General features: G+C 32.5%; 1 protein-coding gene across 1 annotated transcript; it reads right to left on the reverse strand.

Annotated features, from left to right (window-relative positions):
- Positions 1–246: 246 nt before the first annotated feature.
- LOC132637145 (uncharacterized) lies at positions 247–1,191 on the reverse strand. Its single transcript, XM_060354283.1, has one exon. It carries the CDS (start codon positions 1,189–1,191, stop codon positions 247–249), a length of 945 nt encoding a protein of 314 aa, XP_060210266.1.
- Positions 1,192–19,006: the final 17,815 nt, after the last annotated feature.

The raw sequence follows: 19,006 nt of genomic DNA on the forward strand, positions 1-19,006 counted from the left end.
TCCGGTGTCCATGTACCAATTCTTGTCATCGGGCGGATTCAACGACATTGTATGCATAGCTTGATCAATATCTGTGGGCGCATACCCACCATGTGATGACGAGGCTGATGAGTAGAACGACTGTGGAGGACGAGGACCAAGAACTCACTGCTGCGAAAGAGCTGGACGCGACTGCTACCAGCCGCAGGGCTGCTGCCACCCAGCTGTGGGGTACGGGCACGGTGAAGAGGCCCACGGCTGTTGCCCCTACGCTGCCCATGGTGGAAAATACCACGACGCGGCAGCGGGTCCCTGCTGCTGTGCCGCGACGGGCTGGTATGCCTGTGCATTGGTGCAGCTGCCCCCGCCGCTGCTTTGACCATTGCCGCTGCCACCGCGGTTGTTGCGGTTGCCGCCGCTGCGACCGCGGTTATTTTTCTTTCCACGATTCTGCGAATTTCCACGATTGTTGAAATTATTTGCAGAGTTAGTGGGCTGTCCATTTCCTGAGAAATTTTGAGGAGTAACATTGTGGGAAACAAGAGCAGCATTCGAGTCAGAGTCGTGAATGGCGTCCTCGGCATGGCTATCCTCCTCAAGCTCAAGCATCGATCGGACAACGTCAAAAGATGGGAGAGGAGTACGGTGCTGCACCGTCGTGCGAAAAGTTTTATATTCCTCCGACAATCCTCGCAGAAGACGAAGCACACGTCGTTCGTCGGAAACTTTGTGACCGACGTTGGCGAGATTGTCTGCAAGAACTTTCAGCCTGGTACAGTATGCTTTCACATTCGGAAAATCCACCAATTTTGTGTTGGTGAATTTTGCATCAAGAGCAAGAGCCCTAGCCGATTTGTTGTCCTGAAAGAAATGAACAAGACGGTCCCAAGCTTCGGCTGCGGTGTCCTCTTGATGAATGATCGTGTTGAGAAGATTATTCGATATCGTACCATATATCCATTGTCGAACAATATCATCCAGCCGTTCCCATAGGGCCTTAGCAGCAAGTTTTTCAGTTGCAGTTGCTGATGGTGGCACGGTGGGGGAGGCAGGAGGTAGGATGTGGTCAATGACCAAGTTTGCACGACAATGGAGCTTGCAGAGGGTAGCCCAGTTATTGTATTGGCTTCCTTCGTAGTCAAGCACAATAGGGATGCATGATTTTATATTGGTGACGGTAGTCGCAGGATGCAACTTGGAGGTGTCAGCCATGGAAAAGAGGAGGGGGAATAGCCGAAGAAGAGGAAAACGAAAAGAGAGGGGGTGGGGGGGGGGTCGGCGGCCAAGGGCTAGGGTTTTTAGGAGAACCTAGTCTGATACCATGTAAGAGAATGTTTTCCTTGATTATTCTGTTCCCTTGAATGGGTTGATATACATGATTTACAACCTAATTGTAGGCTACAAATTAGGAATTAATTTGACTAAATAATTCTAACAGATGCTATCCTAAAATAGAAGATTACAAAATATATTTGACTAAATAATTACATAATCTAACAGATTAATGCCGAGTATATTAAGTAATACTGAAAGGATAAGCCTACTAATGAAGAACACTAGGAGATCCGGACCAATATCTTTAGATGGGAGCTTTATATATTTGACTATTACAGTATTGAGATATGGAAAGAAGCTAACCTCAAAAAGTGGAGGAATGTCCTCTATTTATAGGTATGCTTTATGAGCCATGAATACAATACAAAAACCTTTATGAATAAAGAAACCCTAAAAAAGATAAGATATTACCGTACGGTCTGATACCCGTACGATCGTCAATGCAAATGGCAGAATGGTTTTCTGACACGTGGCAACCTCGCAACCGGTTAACCGGACCAACGGACACGTTGATTTTGGCTCGGCGTATCCGGACCAACGGACACACTTTTCTTGTCTCGGGTCAATTACATCTGGTACGACCCCCCGGTGTGAAGAAAACATTGAACATGCTCGTACTCATTTGGACTCATCCTCGGCTCCGGTCTCACCGGTCACACATTGGCCCGATTTTTACCGTATACAATATTATGACTATATATAACATATCAAATAAAAAAAATATCTTTTTTAAAATATTTAGACAATTTTTCATGGGTCAATCTGGGCGGCATATCAGCTCAGTTTTTAAATGAGTTGAATCAAGCGGATTAAAATAAATTGAGTTAATAAATAAATGGATCATTAAACCCCTAAAACCTAAACGAGTTGGACACATTAGGGTTTTATGTGCTGATTTTCTATCCCTACTCGCACTACGGGGGTGGGGTTGGCGCTTTTCATCAAGACTACTTTAAATCAACTCATTACAGCTGAGCTGCTTGTCACTTATTAGATTCCTGAAACATCAATCTTGTTCTAGGATATATATTGATCACACAGATCTGGCAAGCTGCAGCATATTCTTGATGTGTTGTTCACCAGTAAATGGACAAGGACATCCCACATAAGCTATTGGAAAAAAATTGGTTTTCCATCCGATCTCTGATTCACTAGTTGGGGTTCAATTAATTTTCGTGTAAACTCATTTAAGGGGAAGCACTCCAGATCACTATTGTTTTCAATACTCAAAAGTTGAACCTAGAATCCTTTGATTAAGGGTGAATGTATCCTATCCATCAAATCGTAACACTTTTAAGTGCAAAAGAAAAGCACTTTCAAGTTTCAACACGGACTTCTATATGTCCATTAGTTAGTACTCCATTCGTCCCAATTTATATGAGGGTTGACCTATTTGAACAGTCAAATAACTTTTTCTTTGACTTCGATTTTTCTCAACTCCTTCATACATTGTGAATTATTAGTTATGCAGGCTTATAGTACTTTTTATATAGTTTTCAAATATGTAAATATTATTAATATAAAATACTTGAAGAATTTATGTTTGAAATAGTCAAAGAAAAAACTGTTTGACTCCCCAAGTAAGTCAATCCCCTCATAAATTGGGACGGAGGGAGTATAAATTAAGAGACTGTTACATTATATCTAGCCGTCCATCAAAATAATAGCCGACAAATGTTCTATTTCTTATATATTAACGCATAATATACATATAATACACATAGTTAGTGTATATTTTTTGTATATTGACTAGTGACTGTAAATATTTTTGACAGAGTTGCCAAATGTGTTAAAAGCCCTATTATTAAAGCTGCAGCTATCCAGCAATGCCATGATCCAAATCCAAATAGAAAGATATGGTCTACGACAAGGGGAATGCTGAAAAGGGGCCAAATCTATTTTCTTGGCTTCAAGAGAGTAACAAATAACAATTGACTCATATGAAAGTGGAATACTCTGAGTGTGAGCTTGATGTGTTATTTGTGAAAGGTCTTCTTTAAAGAAAAAGTTTATGCAGTCAGTTAAAGTGGCAATAAGGCTCTGACTTATTTTCATGTTGGATGGAAGTTGATGCTGCCAAGAAATTCTCTCGTTTGAAAGATGTGATGTGTGTCACTCCGACTTAACACCCAAATTTGACTTTAGCTTTTCTTAGAGCATGCCATTCACTATTTTTCTCCTAATTTTTTGTCGTCCATTATTGTTTAGTAAATGATTTTTTTTTTAAATTATGGTTTAAATATTCATTTTGAGTAAACTGAAAAATCATATAAGATAATGTTAAATAACAGTTTAAATTTTTGTAATTAGCCAATAGCCTAATGTTGTATCCGTGATCAATATATGAGCAACTTTTAGACTCTGAGTGTGAAGTTTTATGGAAAGGTAATTTTCCAAGAATTATATTGATACAACTTTTAAAAAGAATTACAAATTCAAAATGGTGACATACAAATGTGTAAATATCCATTAGGGTTGTCTGCTTCTTTTTCTGCCTAAGCAGCATGTCTTAGCTAGCGTTTGGCCATAGATTTCCAATTTTTTTTTGAAAAACTTGACTTGGGTGAAGTTTTTCAAATTTTGAAAGTGTGTTTGTGTCACGCTCCGAACCATGGCGTGGGCGTAACAAGGCACTCTTATAATTTACCTAAATATTTTAATTTGTTTTTAAAAGAAAAACCTGATAAATAAGTCCAAACCCACAGACGCCGCTTTTGAAGAGATGCACTGCTTCTCACTCCTCTTGGGAATAGTAGTGCAACGCACGTGACGAGAAACTAGTATATAATAAAATTAGCTGGCATTTTTATAACAATAAATATAGTATTGTAGTTTTGTCAGTATTGTGTGGGTCATAGAAACAGTTCTATTTTACCAAATTTTAGTTGTTTCTTGTTACAACTGATATGTACCTTTTGTTAATGGCAGCAGACCATCTTAATTTATCGGGATTAAAATTTCTTTGTATTTTTCCCTTCTGCATAATGGTTTATGCTAAGAGCAATATCCCAGTATCCTATTAGCCATTAGGTTAAGTTCACTTTTTGTCTTCTTGGCGAGGTCTTTTATTTGACATAAATCCAGTTTTAATTCCATGTCACCGCTCTATGTGATTTATTCTATATGTTCTTAAATCTGCACTTTACTTTCATTTGCACGTCGAGAAAATAAACTAGGTTTCACACGACCTAGTTGTACTTGCAAGAATTTGTTAGTGGTATAAGTGAAAGTTTCTTTATACTATCAGTTCAAAACTTCAAATATTCTTAGTTAGAATTTCTAACTATCCCCTTCCTAGCTACTTACCTTTCCCCCAATCCCTTGATGTAATAGCTAGCCTTGGGCTACTCCACTTATATAATTTAAGATTTTAAGTTAAATGATCAGATTCTTTTGCGAAATAAATCCTCCTGATCCGTGTTTTTCATAGTCATTACTATCAACATAAATATTCTTTGCAACATAAAGATGTCGTCGAGCTGCCACATCATAATGAGAGGAGAAAGTAAGGGATTATATAAGCCAAGTTCAGAATTCAATAATTATAGAGGCGTGGTTTGATTTAATGTCGAAGAGAAAAAAATCGTGTGGCTCAAAAGCCATGAGGTAGGCAAACAATTGGGTCGAAGTGGACAATACCTACCTTGGTAGTTGGGCCTAGCTGATCGGAGCAGATACTCCTTAATATGATGGTGGGGCAAACCTCAACAAGCACACTAAGTCCCTAAGAGGAATAGGGGCGAGTGTAACAACTCACAGACTGCTCACCATTGAACTTGAAAAGGAGTTCACTGTGAAACTTGCTTTAGAGCCCGTTTGGATTGACTTATAAGCTGCTTATAAGCTGTTTTCAATTTTTTTTAGTGTTTAGCTGGCTAGCTTAAAGTCATTTTGTGCTTAAAATAAGCTCAAAAAAATAATTAGATCCATTTGACTTAGCTTATCTAAAGTAACTTATAAATTGCTTAAAATAAGCTAAAAAAATAAATTAGACTATTTCAATTTTTTTTTTTTTAACTTATAAACTGTAAACAGTTTATAAAGAAGCTTTTAGATAACTCTTATTAAAATATGAGAGAAAAGTTAAGGGCCAAGTAAGCGCGAGTTCATAATTACCATACAGGCACAGTTTGGGTTAAAGCTCAAGGGTACAAAACTACGAGGCCCAAAAGTCTTGAAGTGGTTCAGAGGAATCAAATGAAGTAGACAATGCTTTGGAAGTTGTGCTTGGACAGTGACAGAATGCTTATATATAAGAGGTCAAGTGATGACCATAAGTTGCGCTTAATCAGATCCAAAGGCAAGAGCGCACACACCGTTTAATATATATATATATATATATATATATATATATATATATATATATATATAAACTAGACGGCTTATGACTGTGCTGTGCACGGGCTCAATACTTTAGATTATAATGCATTTATGTGTATGTAGTTATCTTTGAATAGTGATTATATATATATATATAGTACACGATTAATATTACATTGTAGTTTGTGTTCCGTATCTAAAATTTTATTATATTAATGTTTGCTACGAATACAAAATCAGCAAATTTATTAATATTTTTTAAAAGAGAAGACTCGTTTAAAAGGAAATTATTTTCCTTTTTATCAAATTTTGATTTGGATAATTCTAATTCAAATTGTTAAATTAATTTTACATGTTTAAAACGAAACAAAGTAGAAATTAATTTTCTATTTAAACGAAAAAATACTATTTTTTAATTTTTGATAAATATTCTCGGTTTAGCTCATTTTACTTGTCATGTTGTCTTTTGCATGGTTTTTTAAGAAAACGTCGATTAGAATTATAATTTGACTAATTTACCTTATTCATTATTTGATCTCCATTTGATATATTTTTTTTACGACATTAATCTCTTTTTACATTTATTAGAGTAAGAATAAAAATAAAAAAGTAATTAAATTCTATCTTATTTTAAAATATAAATATTTTAAATATATTTATTTTAGTGAACATAACAAATAAATGACATGGCGGAATAGCAAATACAACAGTTTAATAGCTAGATTTGATCTCAGACTAATATAAAAAAGAAAGTAAACTGTATGGTTTGACTACTTAACTTTTTGAAGAAAAGCAATTTCATTTGCTCCCACTAATGGATTGATACGCACGTGGCAATGAATCCATCATTATTGACTTAATGAGATACTTTGGAAATTACATGAATATTGTTTGATTTTTTAATATGAAGCGCACTTTTTTTTGACATTATTAATTTGCACTATTTTTATGCGCGCGCGCGCGCGCACACACACACACACACACACATATATATATATATATATATATACTATGTTCAAAACACGATTAATATAACATTGTAGTTTGTACTCCGTATCTAAAACTTTAGTATATTAGTGTTTACTACGAACACAAAGTCTGCACTTTTTTTTGACATTATTTTTTTTTTTAATATGGGGTTCACTTTTTTTTTATATTTCTTGATTTTGTTAATATGAGGTCCACTTTTTTTTTACAGTTAGTTTGGAGATGATGGGTTTCACTTTTTTTTTTATTATTATATTGCTTGATGTTATTTAGTATGAGGTCCACCCTTTATGGGGTGCCCTTTTTTTTATATTATTAGTTTGTACTATTTTTATGCATATAATATATATACATATAGTATGTTCAAAACACGATTAATATAACATTGTAGTTTGTGCTCCGTATCTAAAACTTTATTATATTAGTGTTTGCTATGAATACAAAGCCAACACTTTTTTTATAACATTATATTTTTTTTAATATGGGGTTCACTTTTTTTTTTTTTTATATTGCTTGATTTTAATAATATAGGGTCCACTTTTTTTTTCCCATGAGTTTGGAGATGGTGAGTTTCACTTTTTTTTCTTCCTTTTTTTTATTGTTCGGCGTTATTTAGTATGGGGTCCAGCCTTTTTTTAAGGGATTACGGACGACGAAGCATGGGTCTAAACACATGCTTTATATAGTTTTTTTTTTTTAATTTTTTATATTGCTTGGTGTTGTTTAGTATGGCCCACCCTTTTGGACATTATTAGTTTGCACTATTTTTATGCATATAATATATATATATATATATATTATATGCACTTTGTTTTTTGACATTGTTTATTTTTAATATGGGATTCACTTTCTTTTTATATATATATTGCTTGATTTTGTCAATATGGGATACTATGCTCAAAACACGATTAATATAATATTGTAATTTGTGCTCCGTATTTAAAACTTTATTATATTAGTGTTTGCTACGAATACACACGTGGCAATGAATCCATCATTATTGACTTAATGAGATACTTTAGAAATTACATGAATATTTTTTGATTTTTTAATACGGGGTGCACTTTTTTTTTTGACATTATTAATTTACACTATTTTTATGCATATATATATATATATATATATATAAGCCGGGTGCTCTTTGGGCCCCATCGTCACGTGAACTTTTTCAAAAGAAAACTTTATTTACTTATCTTTTAGCTGATCTGTCCATTTATTGTGGCTGCTTTATTAAAGTTGCTTTTAATAAAGCTTTCTTTTTCTGCAAATGTCTTCTAGCCGTTGCTTTTGTTCAACGAATCTTTCAGCCTTTTGTCTCATCATAACTATTTCCTCCACTACTTCTGTCTGATTATTTCACACACATATACACACACATACACACACACACACACACACACACACACACACACACATATATATATATATATATATATATATATATATATATATATATATATATATATATATATATATATATATATATATATATATTTTTTTATGTGTCTAAATTATGTAGCGCAATAAAATCAAAACTCATTCCCGAATCATAGTCGTTTGGGTCTTGTGAATCTTGAAATGCACTACCATATCTCCTTCTGAACTATGGACTGGAGACATTCTTGGACTTGGAGATAATTCTGGACTAGAGTTCTTGATTATATGCTTGTCTTGTTCTGCTTTTGTTTGGAAAAATCTTTTCAATGTCTTTTTAACTATACTTTCTATGTTGTCATTTTTTTTCTTTTTTGCAAGTATGCTTTTCTTGGTAGAAGTAGCTCCTTGCGTCAGTGTCTTTGGTAATCTTCGTCTTGTCTGGAGAGATGAACATCCCTCATTTTCACTTTTTGACAAAGTGACAGTCATCAACGGATTTGATGAGTCTTTACCGGCTACCATTTGAACCGGACTAGCTGTATCTTTATCCGCTATAGTGGATCTATTTGCATTCATTGGAGAATGCACACCCGTCTCATCAATTTTTGTCTGAGATGGAGAACTCTGGGATTGTACTAATTCGAACTTAACTGCTTGTAGTCTTTGTTCCAACAGTCTTGTTTGTTCCAAAAGTTTCATTTTTTCTTGGATGAGTGTCTCTTTCTGCTGGTTAAGTCTTCTGACGGTCTCAGTCATAGTAGAGCAGTGATCACAAAAAATCACCTTGTCTGTGTCTTTTTGTATATTGTACTGAGGGGTTCTATCTGGATTTTGTCTGAGAGCTGGAGAAATATAATAGTTTGGTCCCAACACTCCTCTAGCATAGTCTAATGCCTCAGTGAAATCATTACAGCCTTTAAAAAGAGGTTTTCTTATGTCTAATGGAATCTAAAATTTCTATCCAGGTCTGAAAAATACCATTAGTTCTACCATGGATTACAACATAAAATTTAAATTTCTTATCTAGATTTTTGTCTATAAAATACTGACAAAGTGCATTTAGAGTGGCTACGAAATGACTCGCGTCTTTTCTGTTATGTGATATCCATAAATTGTCTACTAAGTCTATTACATATTCTGGTAATACCTTAAAAGTTAAATTAGATGGCGGAAAAAATACTAAATTATTAGTTCCAAAATGTATTCTTTCTAAGGCGTTTTTGTCTAATGCAGATGTAGGTCTAAAATGAAGATTACCTAGTACGTTTTGTCTGTAATTGTCTTGGGTTGAGGCTATGCCTTTTCTCTTGTCTGTTGTCTGAGAACTTGATGGTCTCATGCTGTTCAAACAGAAAATCATTTAGATGTGATTTTTAATCTGCTTAATTGGTCTGTTAGATTATTATCTTTTCCTTTTATATGTTCGAATGTTAAATTATAAATTGAAATAGTATCCATAAAGTTTAACCATCTTCGTCTACTGCTACTTTTATCATTAATTTTTTGATAGAATTTGACTATAGCCATATATTATTTGACTATAGCCACAGTCTAAAACTATTTAAGCCATATATTACAGCTAAAATTTCGGCGTCTATACTACTCGTATTTCCTTTTTCTCGATACTTACCACTTTGATAAGCACGTATCTTTTCTTCACTTTTACTACTGTATTTATTGGGTTTTGCTTTTAGTACTGCTCCTCATCCTTCAAAACTACTATCTGTTTCTATAATTAAATAGTCTGTTTCTAGAGGCATGTTTAAATCGGGAATGTTTTTTATTTTTTCTTTAATTTTTTGTACTAATTTAATGTCTTCAGTATTAAAGTGTTTTTTATCATTAGATCCAGTCTTTGAATACAATGATCCTGCTATTTTTCCTAAATCTTTTATAAAATTTCTAGCATAATTGACTATTTCTAAAAAAAATTGTAATTCTTTAACATTGTCTAGTTTGTCTGGTATTTCTAAAGCTTTTTTGGCTATATGAGGTTGTAACTTTATTTTACCCTCTCCTAGTACTACTCCTAAAAAGTTTATATAATTTTTACATAATTTCATTTTTTTCTTACTAACTATTATTCCATTTTCTACAAATAGTCTAAATACCGTTTGTAGATGTCCTAAGTGTTCTTTAATATCTCTACTAAATACTAGTATATCATCTACATATACTAATACAAACTTTTTGTATTCTCCAAATATAATATCCATTTTTCTTTGGAAAATTGGTGGAGCTGTCTTTAATCCAAATGACATTACTAACCATTCAAATGTCCTTCGGGACAGGTGAATGCAGTCCATTCTATGCTTTCTTCATGCATTCGTACCCGCCAATATCCTGATTTACAATCAAATTTACTAAATATTTTCTTTCCTTGTATTCTATTTATTAATTTTGTTTTGTCTGATAACTTATATCCATCTGTCCTAGTATTATCATTAACTCTTTTATATTTTATTACCATTCTTGTTTTTCCTCTTACTATTTCGCTATGATTTCTTACCATAAATGCTGCAGATTTATGTTTAGAAGTAGATCTCCGTATTACTCCTAAATTCAATAATTCTTTTATTTGTACTTTAAAATCTTCTACATCTTGATTTGTTGCTTCAATCGAAGCTGTTTTAATTATATAGTCTGGATTTATTATATCTAATTTACATACAATCTTATTATTTTTTCAATGTTTTAATGGTTTTTCTCCTATAATTTCTATTTCATCTAGTATTTTTATTATATTATCTAGGTCTTTTTGATTCTTTATTACTCCTATTCTTTCTATTCCTGTTTTAAAATTATATAACTTTGTTTCTATATCTATTAAAGTATAATTTTTTTCTAACGAATCCTCTTCTCCTAGAATTTCTTCTTCTTCTAGAGTTAGATTTTTTATTTCTGGCTTATCTTTACAACATGTATTATTTTCTTGACACTCTTTACAACAACTATCTTCTTTCTTTTGTAGGTTGCTTCGGTCTGTGGTAGGGATCTTCTTATGACGAATTCTAGTTTCACTCTTAAGAACTTGTACCGGTGTATGAGTAATATTTTTTAAGAAAATTACTCCATCTCTTATAATCATACAGCTGCCATTATTATGTAACATAAAGTCTAATCCTATGACAAAATCTACATTTATATTAAGGTCTCTTACCCATATCTTATCTATTTTATAGCTTGGTTTGTAAAATTCTGAACATGTATTTATAAAGCTAATGTAGGCCTTATGAACATAATGTCTATATATGTTATGTGTTCCATCCATTTGCATGGCTGCAGCTGGGTTTTCTAGAACTTTTATTAAATTAGGTGGAACTATTCTTTTGTTTATTATGCACTTTGTGCATCCTGAATCTACTAATGCTAATGTTTCTATCTCATAATCATCTATTTTAATTCTTGCAAGTATTTTTATTGTTCCTAATTTTTTATCTTCATTACATACTAATGCTTCATGGTCTTCTATACTCATTAATTCTGCTTGAGAATTTTCTGACATTGTTCTTAATGGTCTCGTTATTGGTTGTATATTTGATAATCTTATTTCTTCGTCTTCACTATCTACTTATTTTTGTTTTCTTTTTCTAGTTTACATAATCTAGTTTCTAATTCATTTATTCTTGTTTCTAATGTTATCATTCTTAGATTAATAGTAGGGTCTTCAATTTTCTTATGAGTGTCCTCTTTATTTATTTTTGTTTTGAATTCTTTTTCTATACACATTGTACATCCTTCTATATAACAATTTTTACATTTAGCTCTTTTGTCTCTACTAGGATACCATTTACAAAAGAAACATACATTACTATCCAATCCCTTATTTCGTTCGAACTCATGGTTATAGTCTTCCGCCATATTTGCTAAATTATCCATTGCTTCTAAGTCTAGATTTTCTAATCCTATTTCATTGATTAATTCTTCTGCTTCTGAGTCTGACGAGTCTGTTTTAATTTTTTCTTCAGTGTCTACACTTACTATAGAATATATACTTTCTGTATCTGATATATATTCGTCAATATTTATTAATGTTTCTTGAAAATCTTCAATTAGCTGAGAATTTCTTGTCTTATTATTTATTCTTTTTGGATATGTATTTGCTAAGTGTTCTAACCTTTCAAAAGTAAAGCATTCTAGTTTATTTTTATAATTCCTTTCTGTTCGATATTTTCTTAGATGCCTATTTCTGTCTAAATAAGGTTTTCTAGCTGCTGATTTTCTAAGATAATATTTCTTTCTATTATATTGAGGATAATTTCTATTATAATGTGTTCTATACTTTTTATGCTTTTTCTTTTTATAATTGTCTTTATCATAGCTTTGTGTAATGTAAACCACTCTTTTACAAAAGTTCATTTCATTTTGTTTTAGCTGTTTTTGTATCTGTATATGGGTACATTTTTCTTGTAGTATATCCATTATATGTTGTATTTTATATCCTATAGATCATTTTAGATTTGGATTTTGTACTACTCCGTCTGTCTTATTCCATCCATCTTCTATTTCTCTTCCTAAGGCTCCTGGTAGTTTATTGAATAATTTTTTACCTAATTCTTGATCAAAAGCATTTCCACTAATAGTGTAGTAGTAAAAACAATCGTTTAAAAACTTCTTTATATGAAACCAACTAGTTATGCTTAGTTATTCTAACTTTATTATCGCATTTCTTTGTAGTACTAATAATCCACTATTTGGATCTTTCCCTGTAATTCAAGTATGTATTTTATTAGTAAAATTATATGGGTTTGCTCCCATTGATACTAAGTGTTGAAATTCCATTGGAAAGTTTTCCTTATAAGCTTCCCATAAAGCTTTGGCTGATTCTCCTAAAAAGTCTCTAAATATTTATACATTGTTTCTGCGTCTGTATCATTATATGTTTTTATATAGTCTGCTACTACTATTCCTTTCCGAAGATCTATTACTGAATTCCATATCTTTGCGGATCATGTGCTGCTATATTTAATATTTTTCCTTTATTACATCCTTCTTGAAGAATAATAGGTTCTTCTATAGGCATTATTTTCCTTGATGGTTTGACATTGTCTAAGGGTTCTCCTGCTGTTCCAAAAACTCTTTTTCTAGGTACATTTTCTGTACTAGTATCTACAGTGTATTGTTCTCCAACAGTTGTTCTTTGAAACAGATTAAAACTAGATGCACTGGATTCCATTAATTCTTTTTGACTTGTTATCGAGTCTATTTCTATAATTTAGTCATCACTATATTGCATATCTTATAATGTTTTATCGAATTCGTCTGATTTCTTTTGGTATATATGTTCCTATATATATATATATATATATTAGAATTATGGGGCTCATAATTTTTGTTTTTGCACTATTTTTTTTGACATTGTTATTCACTTTTTTTTTAATATATATATTGCTTGATTTTGTCAATATGGGATATTATGTTCAAAACACGATTAATATAACATTGTAGTTTGTGCTCCGTATTTTAAACTTTATTATATTATTGTTTGCTACTAATACGCACGTGGCAATGAATCCATCATTATTGACTTAATGAGATACTTTGGAAATTACATGAATATTTTTTGATTTTTTATGCATATATATATATATATATATATATATATTAGAATTATGGGCCCCACAATTTTTTTTTTGGCACTTTTTTTTTATTATTTATTTTTTTAATATGGGATTCACTTTTATTTTTTTTATTTGTTATATATTGCTTGATTTTGTCAATATGGACTATGTTCAAAACACGATTAATATAACATTGTAGTTTGTGCTCCGTATTTAAAACTTTATTATATTAATGTTTGCTACGAATATGCACGTGACAATGAATCCATCATTATTGACTTAATGAGATACTTTGGAAATAACATGAATATTGTTTGATTTTTTAATATGGGGTGCACTTTTTTTTTAGACACTATTAATTTGCACTATTTTTTTAATATTAGTTGTTGTTTAATATATATGGGGCCCATAATTTTTTTATTAAATTGGAATGGATATATATATATATATATATATATATTAGAATTATGGGGCCCATAATTTTTTTATTTTTTATATTAATTGTTGTTTAATATATATGGGGCTCACAATTTTTTTTTTAATTAAATTGGAACGGACGACGAGAAAGTGAGCCCAACCGGCTCTTCTTAATAGTAGAAATATATATATATATATATATATATATATATATATATATATATGTTTTGCAAATAGGTCCTTTTAAAGTTTTAATCCATGTTCTTCGTAGTCATTATTTTCAACATAGAACATAGATATCTTTGCAAGAGAAGGTGACAATTTTATTAAATGGTGGGAATGAATGAAGCTATGAAATTGCCTAGCTAATCCAACTTTAGATCCATTTGCACCATGAATATTGGCTTTTCTATTAAACAAAAACAATTGGATGAGCAATGAATTTATAATCATTTCCTATCCATGTATATGCGTTGTGATTTTCTTCCACATTATATTCAATCATGAGATTCATGTGGCTTCCTCTCCCCCAAAAGAAAAAAGAAAAAAAAAAAAGAACAAACAAAATCATATACTGCTGGATGCCGTTATATATGTTTCTTTGGCTCAAGAAAAGATCAATGCATGTATTAATATTCAGATTCAGAACATTACAAGTCCTTTCTTATCATGTGTGTACTTATTTCATTACAAGTCTTTTCTTATCATGTATGTACTTATTTCAATTTTAATATATTTTACATATAAATAACATTACAAGTCCTTTCTTATCATGTGTGTACTTATTTCAATTTTAATATATTTTACATATAAATAACATTACAAGTCCTTTCTTATCATGTGTGTACTTATTTCAATTTTAATATATTTTATATATAAATTTGTGCTCGGCAAAGTACTGGATTCAAATGAACTTTGTGATACAATACTCTATCCGCCCCTGCCTCTAACGAAAGGACCCCTAATTACTATTTTTCTCATCTGATGATTAAGTAAAGAAATTTAAAACATTAAACAGATGACGTGTCGTTACTACGTGGGGGTTATCTCATATCTGTTTCATTAAAGCAATAGATACTCGAGAGAAATTAAAGTTCACTAGCTTATACATTAGGAGAGGTGAGGAGTGAGGTCAAAGAGAAATTAAATTCCTAGATAGTGCCCCACTTTATGGAAAAAAAAAAGTTAAGCAAAAAGGCTATAACTGGATGCCTACGCCTACTAATTAATATCCTACTTAATTTATGACCAATAAGATTGAAAAGCTCAACAGAAAATTCCACTTCCCATTATTCTTTCCTTTTAAATAGCCAACAGGGAATATGCTTACCCACTGTGTCAAATCTTATTATAATGCAAATATTAATTAATGGGAGTTTAGTTCTCGGTCTCAATCATCAGAGTTGTCATTACTCTTAGGTAATTGTTTGTATGATCCTAAATAGCTGGGTGCTCCTGCCAAAATTTGGAGTTTTCTAAAAATTGGAAATGTGGAAAGGGCCATTGTCACTCCTTATTTGTCAGTTAAGAGAGAGAAATGTTTTGTGAATAATCATGGCCTAGTTGCTAAAAATTTGTGGTATTTCAAAGTCTATCAGTCACTTTGATCATGCTTAAATATATGGTTTAAAACAAATTGCTCACTTTCAATATTTTTTATGTTGCTTCTTGACGTTAATTCTAGTTCAGAATGACATCATGGTATTAGGTGGGCTTATCTTAGATATATAATTAGTATATGCAAAAAGCCTTTAAATGGATACGGTTAATGTGCAGGTGCTTTGTTGGCTAATAGTTCTTCATTCGGTCAATCAAAACGTATGCATTGGTGAATAAACACACTTGATTAATTAAGTAAGTTGCATTCGATAACATGTTTATTATATTAAGGTTCCACTTTAAGATAAGAAACTGACAAAAAAAGTGCGCGGTAAAAAAAAAAAAAAAAACAAGGAATCCAACGTTAGAGATGACACGGATAAAAGGTTAACATAATCTTCTTTTGTATTGTGATTCGTCCGACAGCTTTTTGTAATATAAAAAAAAAACTTTAGATTTGGGGAGAGATATCAGCGAATTGGCAATTCAGAGACAGAAATAATCAATTCTATGACTAGTACAGTTCTTGGATTTTATTCTCGAAAAAAGGAAGTACCTTTTGACTTTTTTATCATTAAAATTAGAAGATGAAAGTGAAAGAACAAAGAGGAATAGGATAGCATGAGTGAAACCTCCATAGGTGTTAAGGTATAATATTTCTTTTTAGTCTGTTACAAAAACAATGACACATTTTTATATTTAAAATTTTTTCTTTTAATTTTAATAAAATGATTTACAACCATATAAATATCATTTTAGATTATAAATTTTAAAAGTCTGATCATTTTCTTTCTTCAACTCTATGCCTAGTCAAACTATATCACATAAATTGAGACATTGGAAATACTATATATCTGGCGAGTTTAAATTATATGTACCAATAACATAAAAATATTTATACAATCAAGTCATGTGATATTTGAAGCCATGTGATATTTGTAAGAATATTTATACAATCAAATCACCCGACGATCCAAGATATAGATAGTTGCATGTAACTTTATACAATTAGCGCTAATTGATAACTAGAAATAAATGGCAACTAATCTATTATGATTAACAAGTTTTAAATTATATTAATGATGTAAAAAATATTTTTAATAGATATTTATGTCGGTGAGAGGTAGACGGTACCTTGTGAGAGTAGTCGAGTGTGCGCAAGCTAACCAAGGGGCCAAGATTACAACAACAACAACAACAACAATAACATACTAGTGTAATTTCACAAGTAGGGTTTGGGGAGGGTAGGATGTACGAAGACCTTATTCCTACCTTTGTGGGGTAGAGTGATTGTTTCCCATAGACACTCGCTCGACTCAAAAGAAGTGTAGTCAAAGGAGGGTAGACAGGAAAATGACAACAACAAAAGCAAGATAAACCAAACAAATGAAGTAACATGTGTGAAAAATTACAGTTAATTTTTTGGAAGAATAAATATCATAGATATTTAGAAGGGTTTCTAGAAAGCTATAATGTAATATCTTTGATATATATTGTATTTAGGAAATGTCTAGAAATTCTAGACACTTAGATATTTATAGTTGAGGATAGAATTATCTAGATCTTTTTGTATCTAGAATAATATCAAGATATTCTAGAGTAGTGGTAGGAGATAAAGATAACTAGATTTTTCTAATAGATGTATCTAGAAGTATTTCTAGAATCATCCCTACACAAGTATAAATAGGGGTGATCTTAGTCATTTGTAACCAACCCAATTGAAAATCATTCAAGTCAATTCAAGAAAGTCTTCTTCGACCAAATTCTCCTTTTCATAACTTCCTCTTCTTTAGTTGAATCTTCCGATCTTAGTTAACGATCTTGGGCTAGCAGAAGGTCTTCCCGATTTACCTTTCTTCTGCTATATTTCTCTACATGGTATCAGAGTCATAGCCACAAGTTGGCTTCTGGATTTTATTTCAAGATCGGGTTTGTGGTAGATTCAACTGGTTTCTCTAAATGGATTTGAGCGGCCGTGTTAATGGACTGGGGATGGAGTTGTTAAATCAGTCAAACTACAAGGTATGAAAGACATGTATGGAGTCATACCTTGTGGGAGAGGATTTGTGGGATGTTGTTAATGGTAGTTACACAAGTCCTCCTATTGACGGACCTGAAAATAGCAGCGCATACAAGAAGTAGAAGCAAATTAATGCGAAGGCGGAGTTCATCCTGAAGAGGTCCATCTCGCACAACTTGTTTGATCATATTATAAGGTGCAAATCAGCTCATGAAATTTAGAGGACCTTTGATCGTTTGTTCAACAAGAAAGATGAAGCCCGACTTCAAATATTGGAGAATGAATTGGCGAACACCACTCAAGGTAATCTTTCTATTGCCGAATATTTCTTGAAGATTAAGAACTTATGTTTAGAGATCTCATTATTAAACCCCGATGAGGCTATCTCTGAAGAACGAATGAGAAGAGTTATCATTCGTGGTTTGAAGTCAGAATATATTCCTTTTGTTACATCAATTCAAGGATGGGCTCAACAACCATCCTTGGAGGAGTTTGAGAATTTATTGTCATCACAGGAGCTACTAGCCAAACATATGGCTGGTGTGTCGATCAAAGAAGGGGAAGGAAATGCTCTTGCAGCTAACCGAAAGAATCTTAAAGTAAGGCAAAAGCAAAATGGCTCAAGAGAGATGGCATATTCTCAATTCCAAGAGGGTTCAAGCTCTCCAAGATAGAAGGAGGAGTCTTCTAATTATGGTAAGAAGTATTGTTACACCCCGGAAAAAAAATTCGCGTTATCAAAACTGTAGACGGCTTAGAATGGGCCAAAGGGCCAATACAGCGCGAACGCGCCCCCACGTGGCACGAATGCGCTGAACAAAAATTTGAAAATCAAGTTAAGAATGAAGGTTGAGTTATAAGAAGGTAATAATAGCATATATATGACATTTGAAGACCATATGGTGTAAATTGGTTCATATGTTAATTGACGAAAAGCCCTCGTTGCTGCAAGCTAAGTGGGGCCCACATGTCAAAGTTTTATAAAGGACATATGAAGATACATACGAGTAGCATATGGAAAGTTGAGCAAGTCCTAAGAAGGACCCATAAGCCAAAAATGGGCATAAGCCCTCCAAAAGGACGATTTAAGGAAACGTTTTCGGATGATCTGACTTGAAAGGGAAAAAACGGCATTATAAGTTTGGAATTTGGGAAAATCCCCAGAAATAAAGGTTGTAGATAATTGAAAGAGCTTTCCAACCATAGGTCGTGGGCCCTCATACGATAGCGGGATCAAGAGTTATGACCATTTTACTGAACGAAGGTCCAGTCAGAAAATTTAACCTTGCGCGAACGCGCCCAAAGGGGGCACGAACGCGCAGAAGGAATTTAATTAACTCTGCGCGAACGCGCCAGAAGGCAGCGCGATCGTGCTGAACACTTTTCCAGCTGCTTCTGGCAGCTTCCAAAA

Source organism: Lycium barbarum, chromosome 4, assembly GCF_019175385.1.
Source record: "Lycium barbarum isolate Lr01 chromosome 4, ASM1917538v2, whole genome shotgun sequence".
NCBI lineage: Eukaryota > Viridiplantae > Streptophyta > Magnoliopsida > Solanales > Solanaceae > Lycium > Lycium barbarum.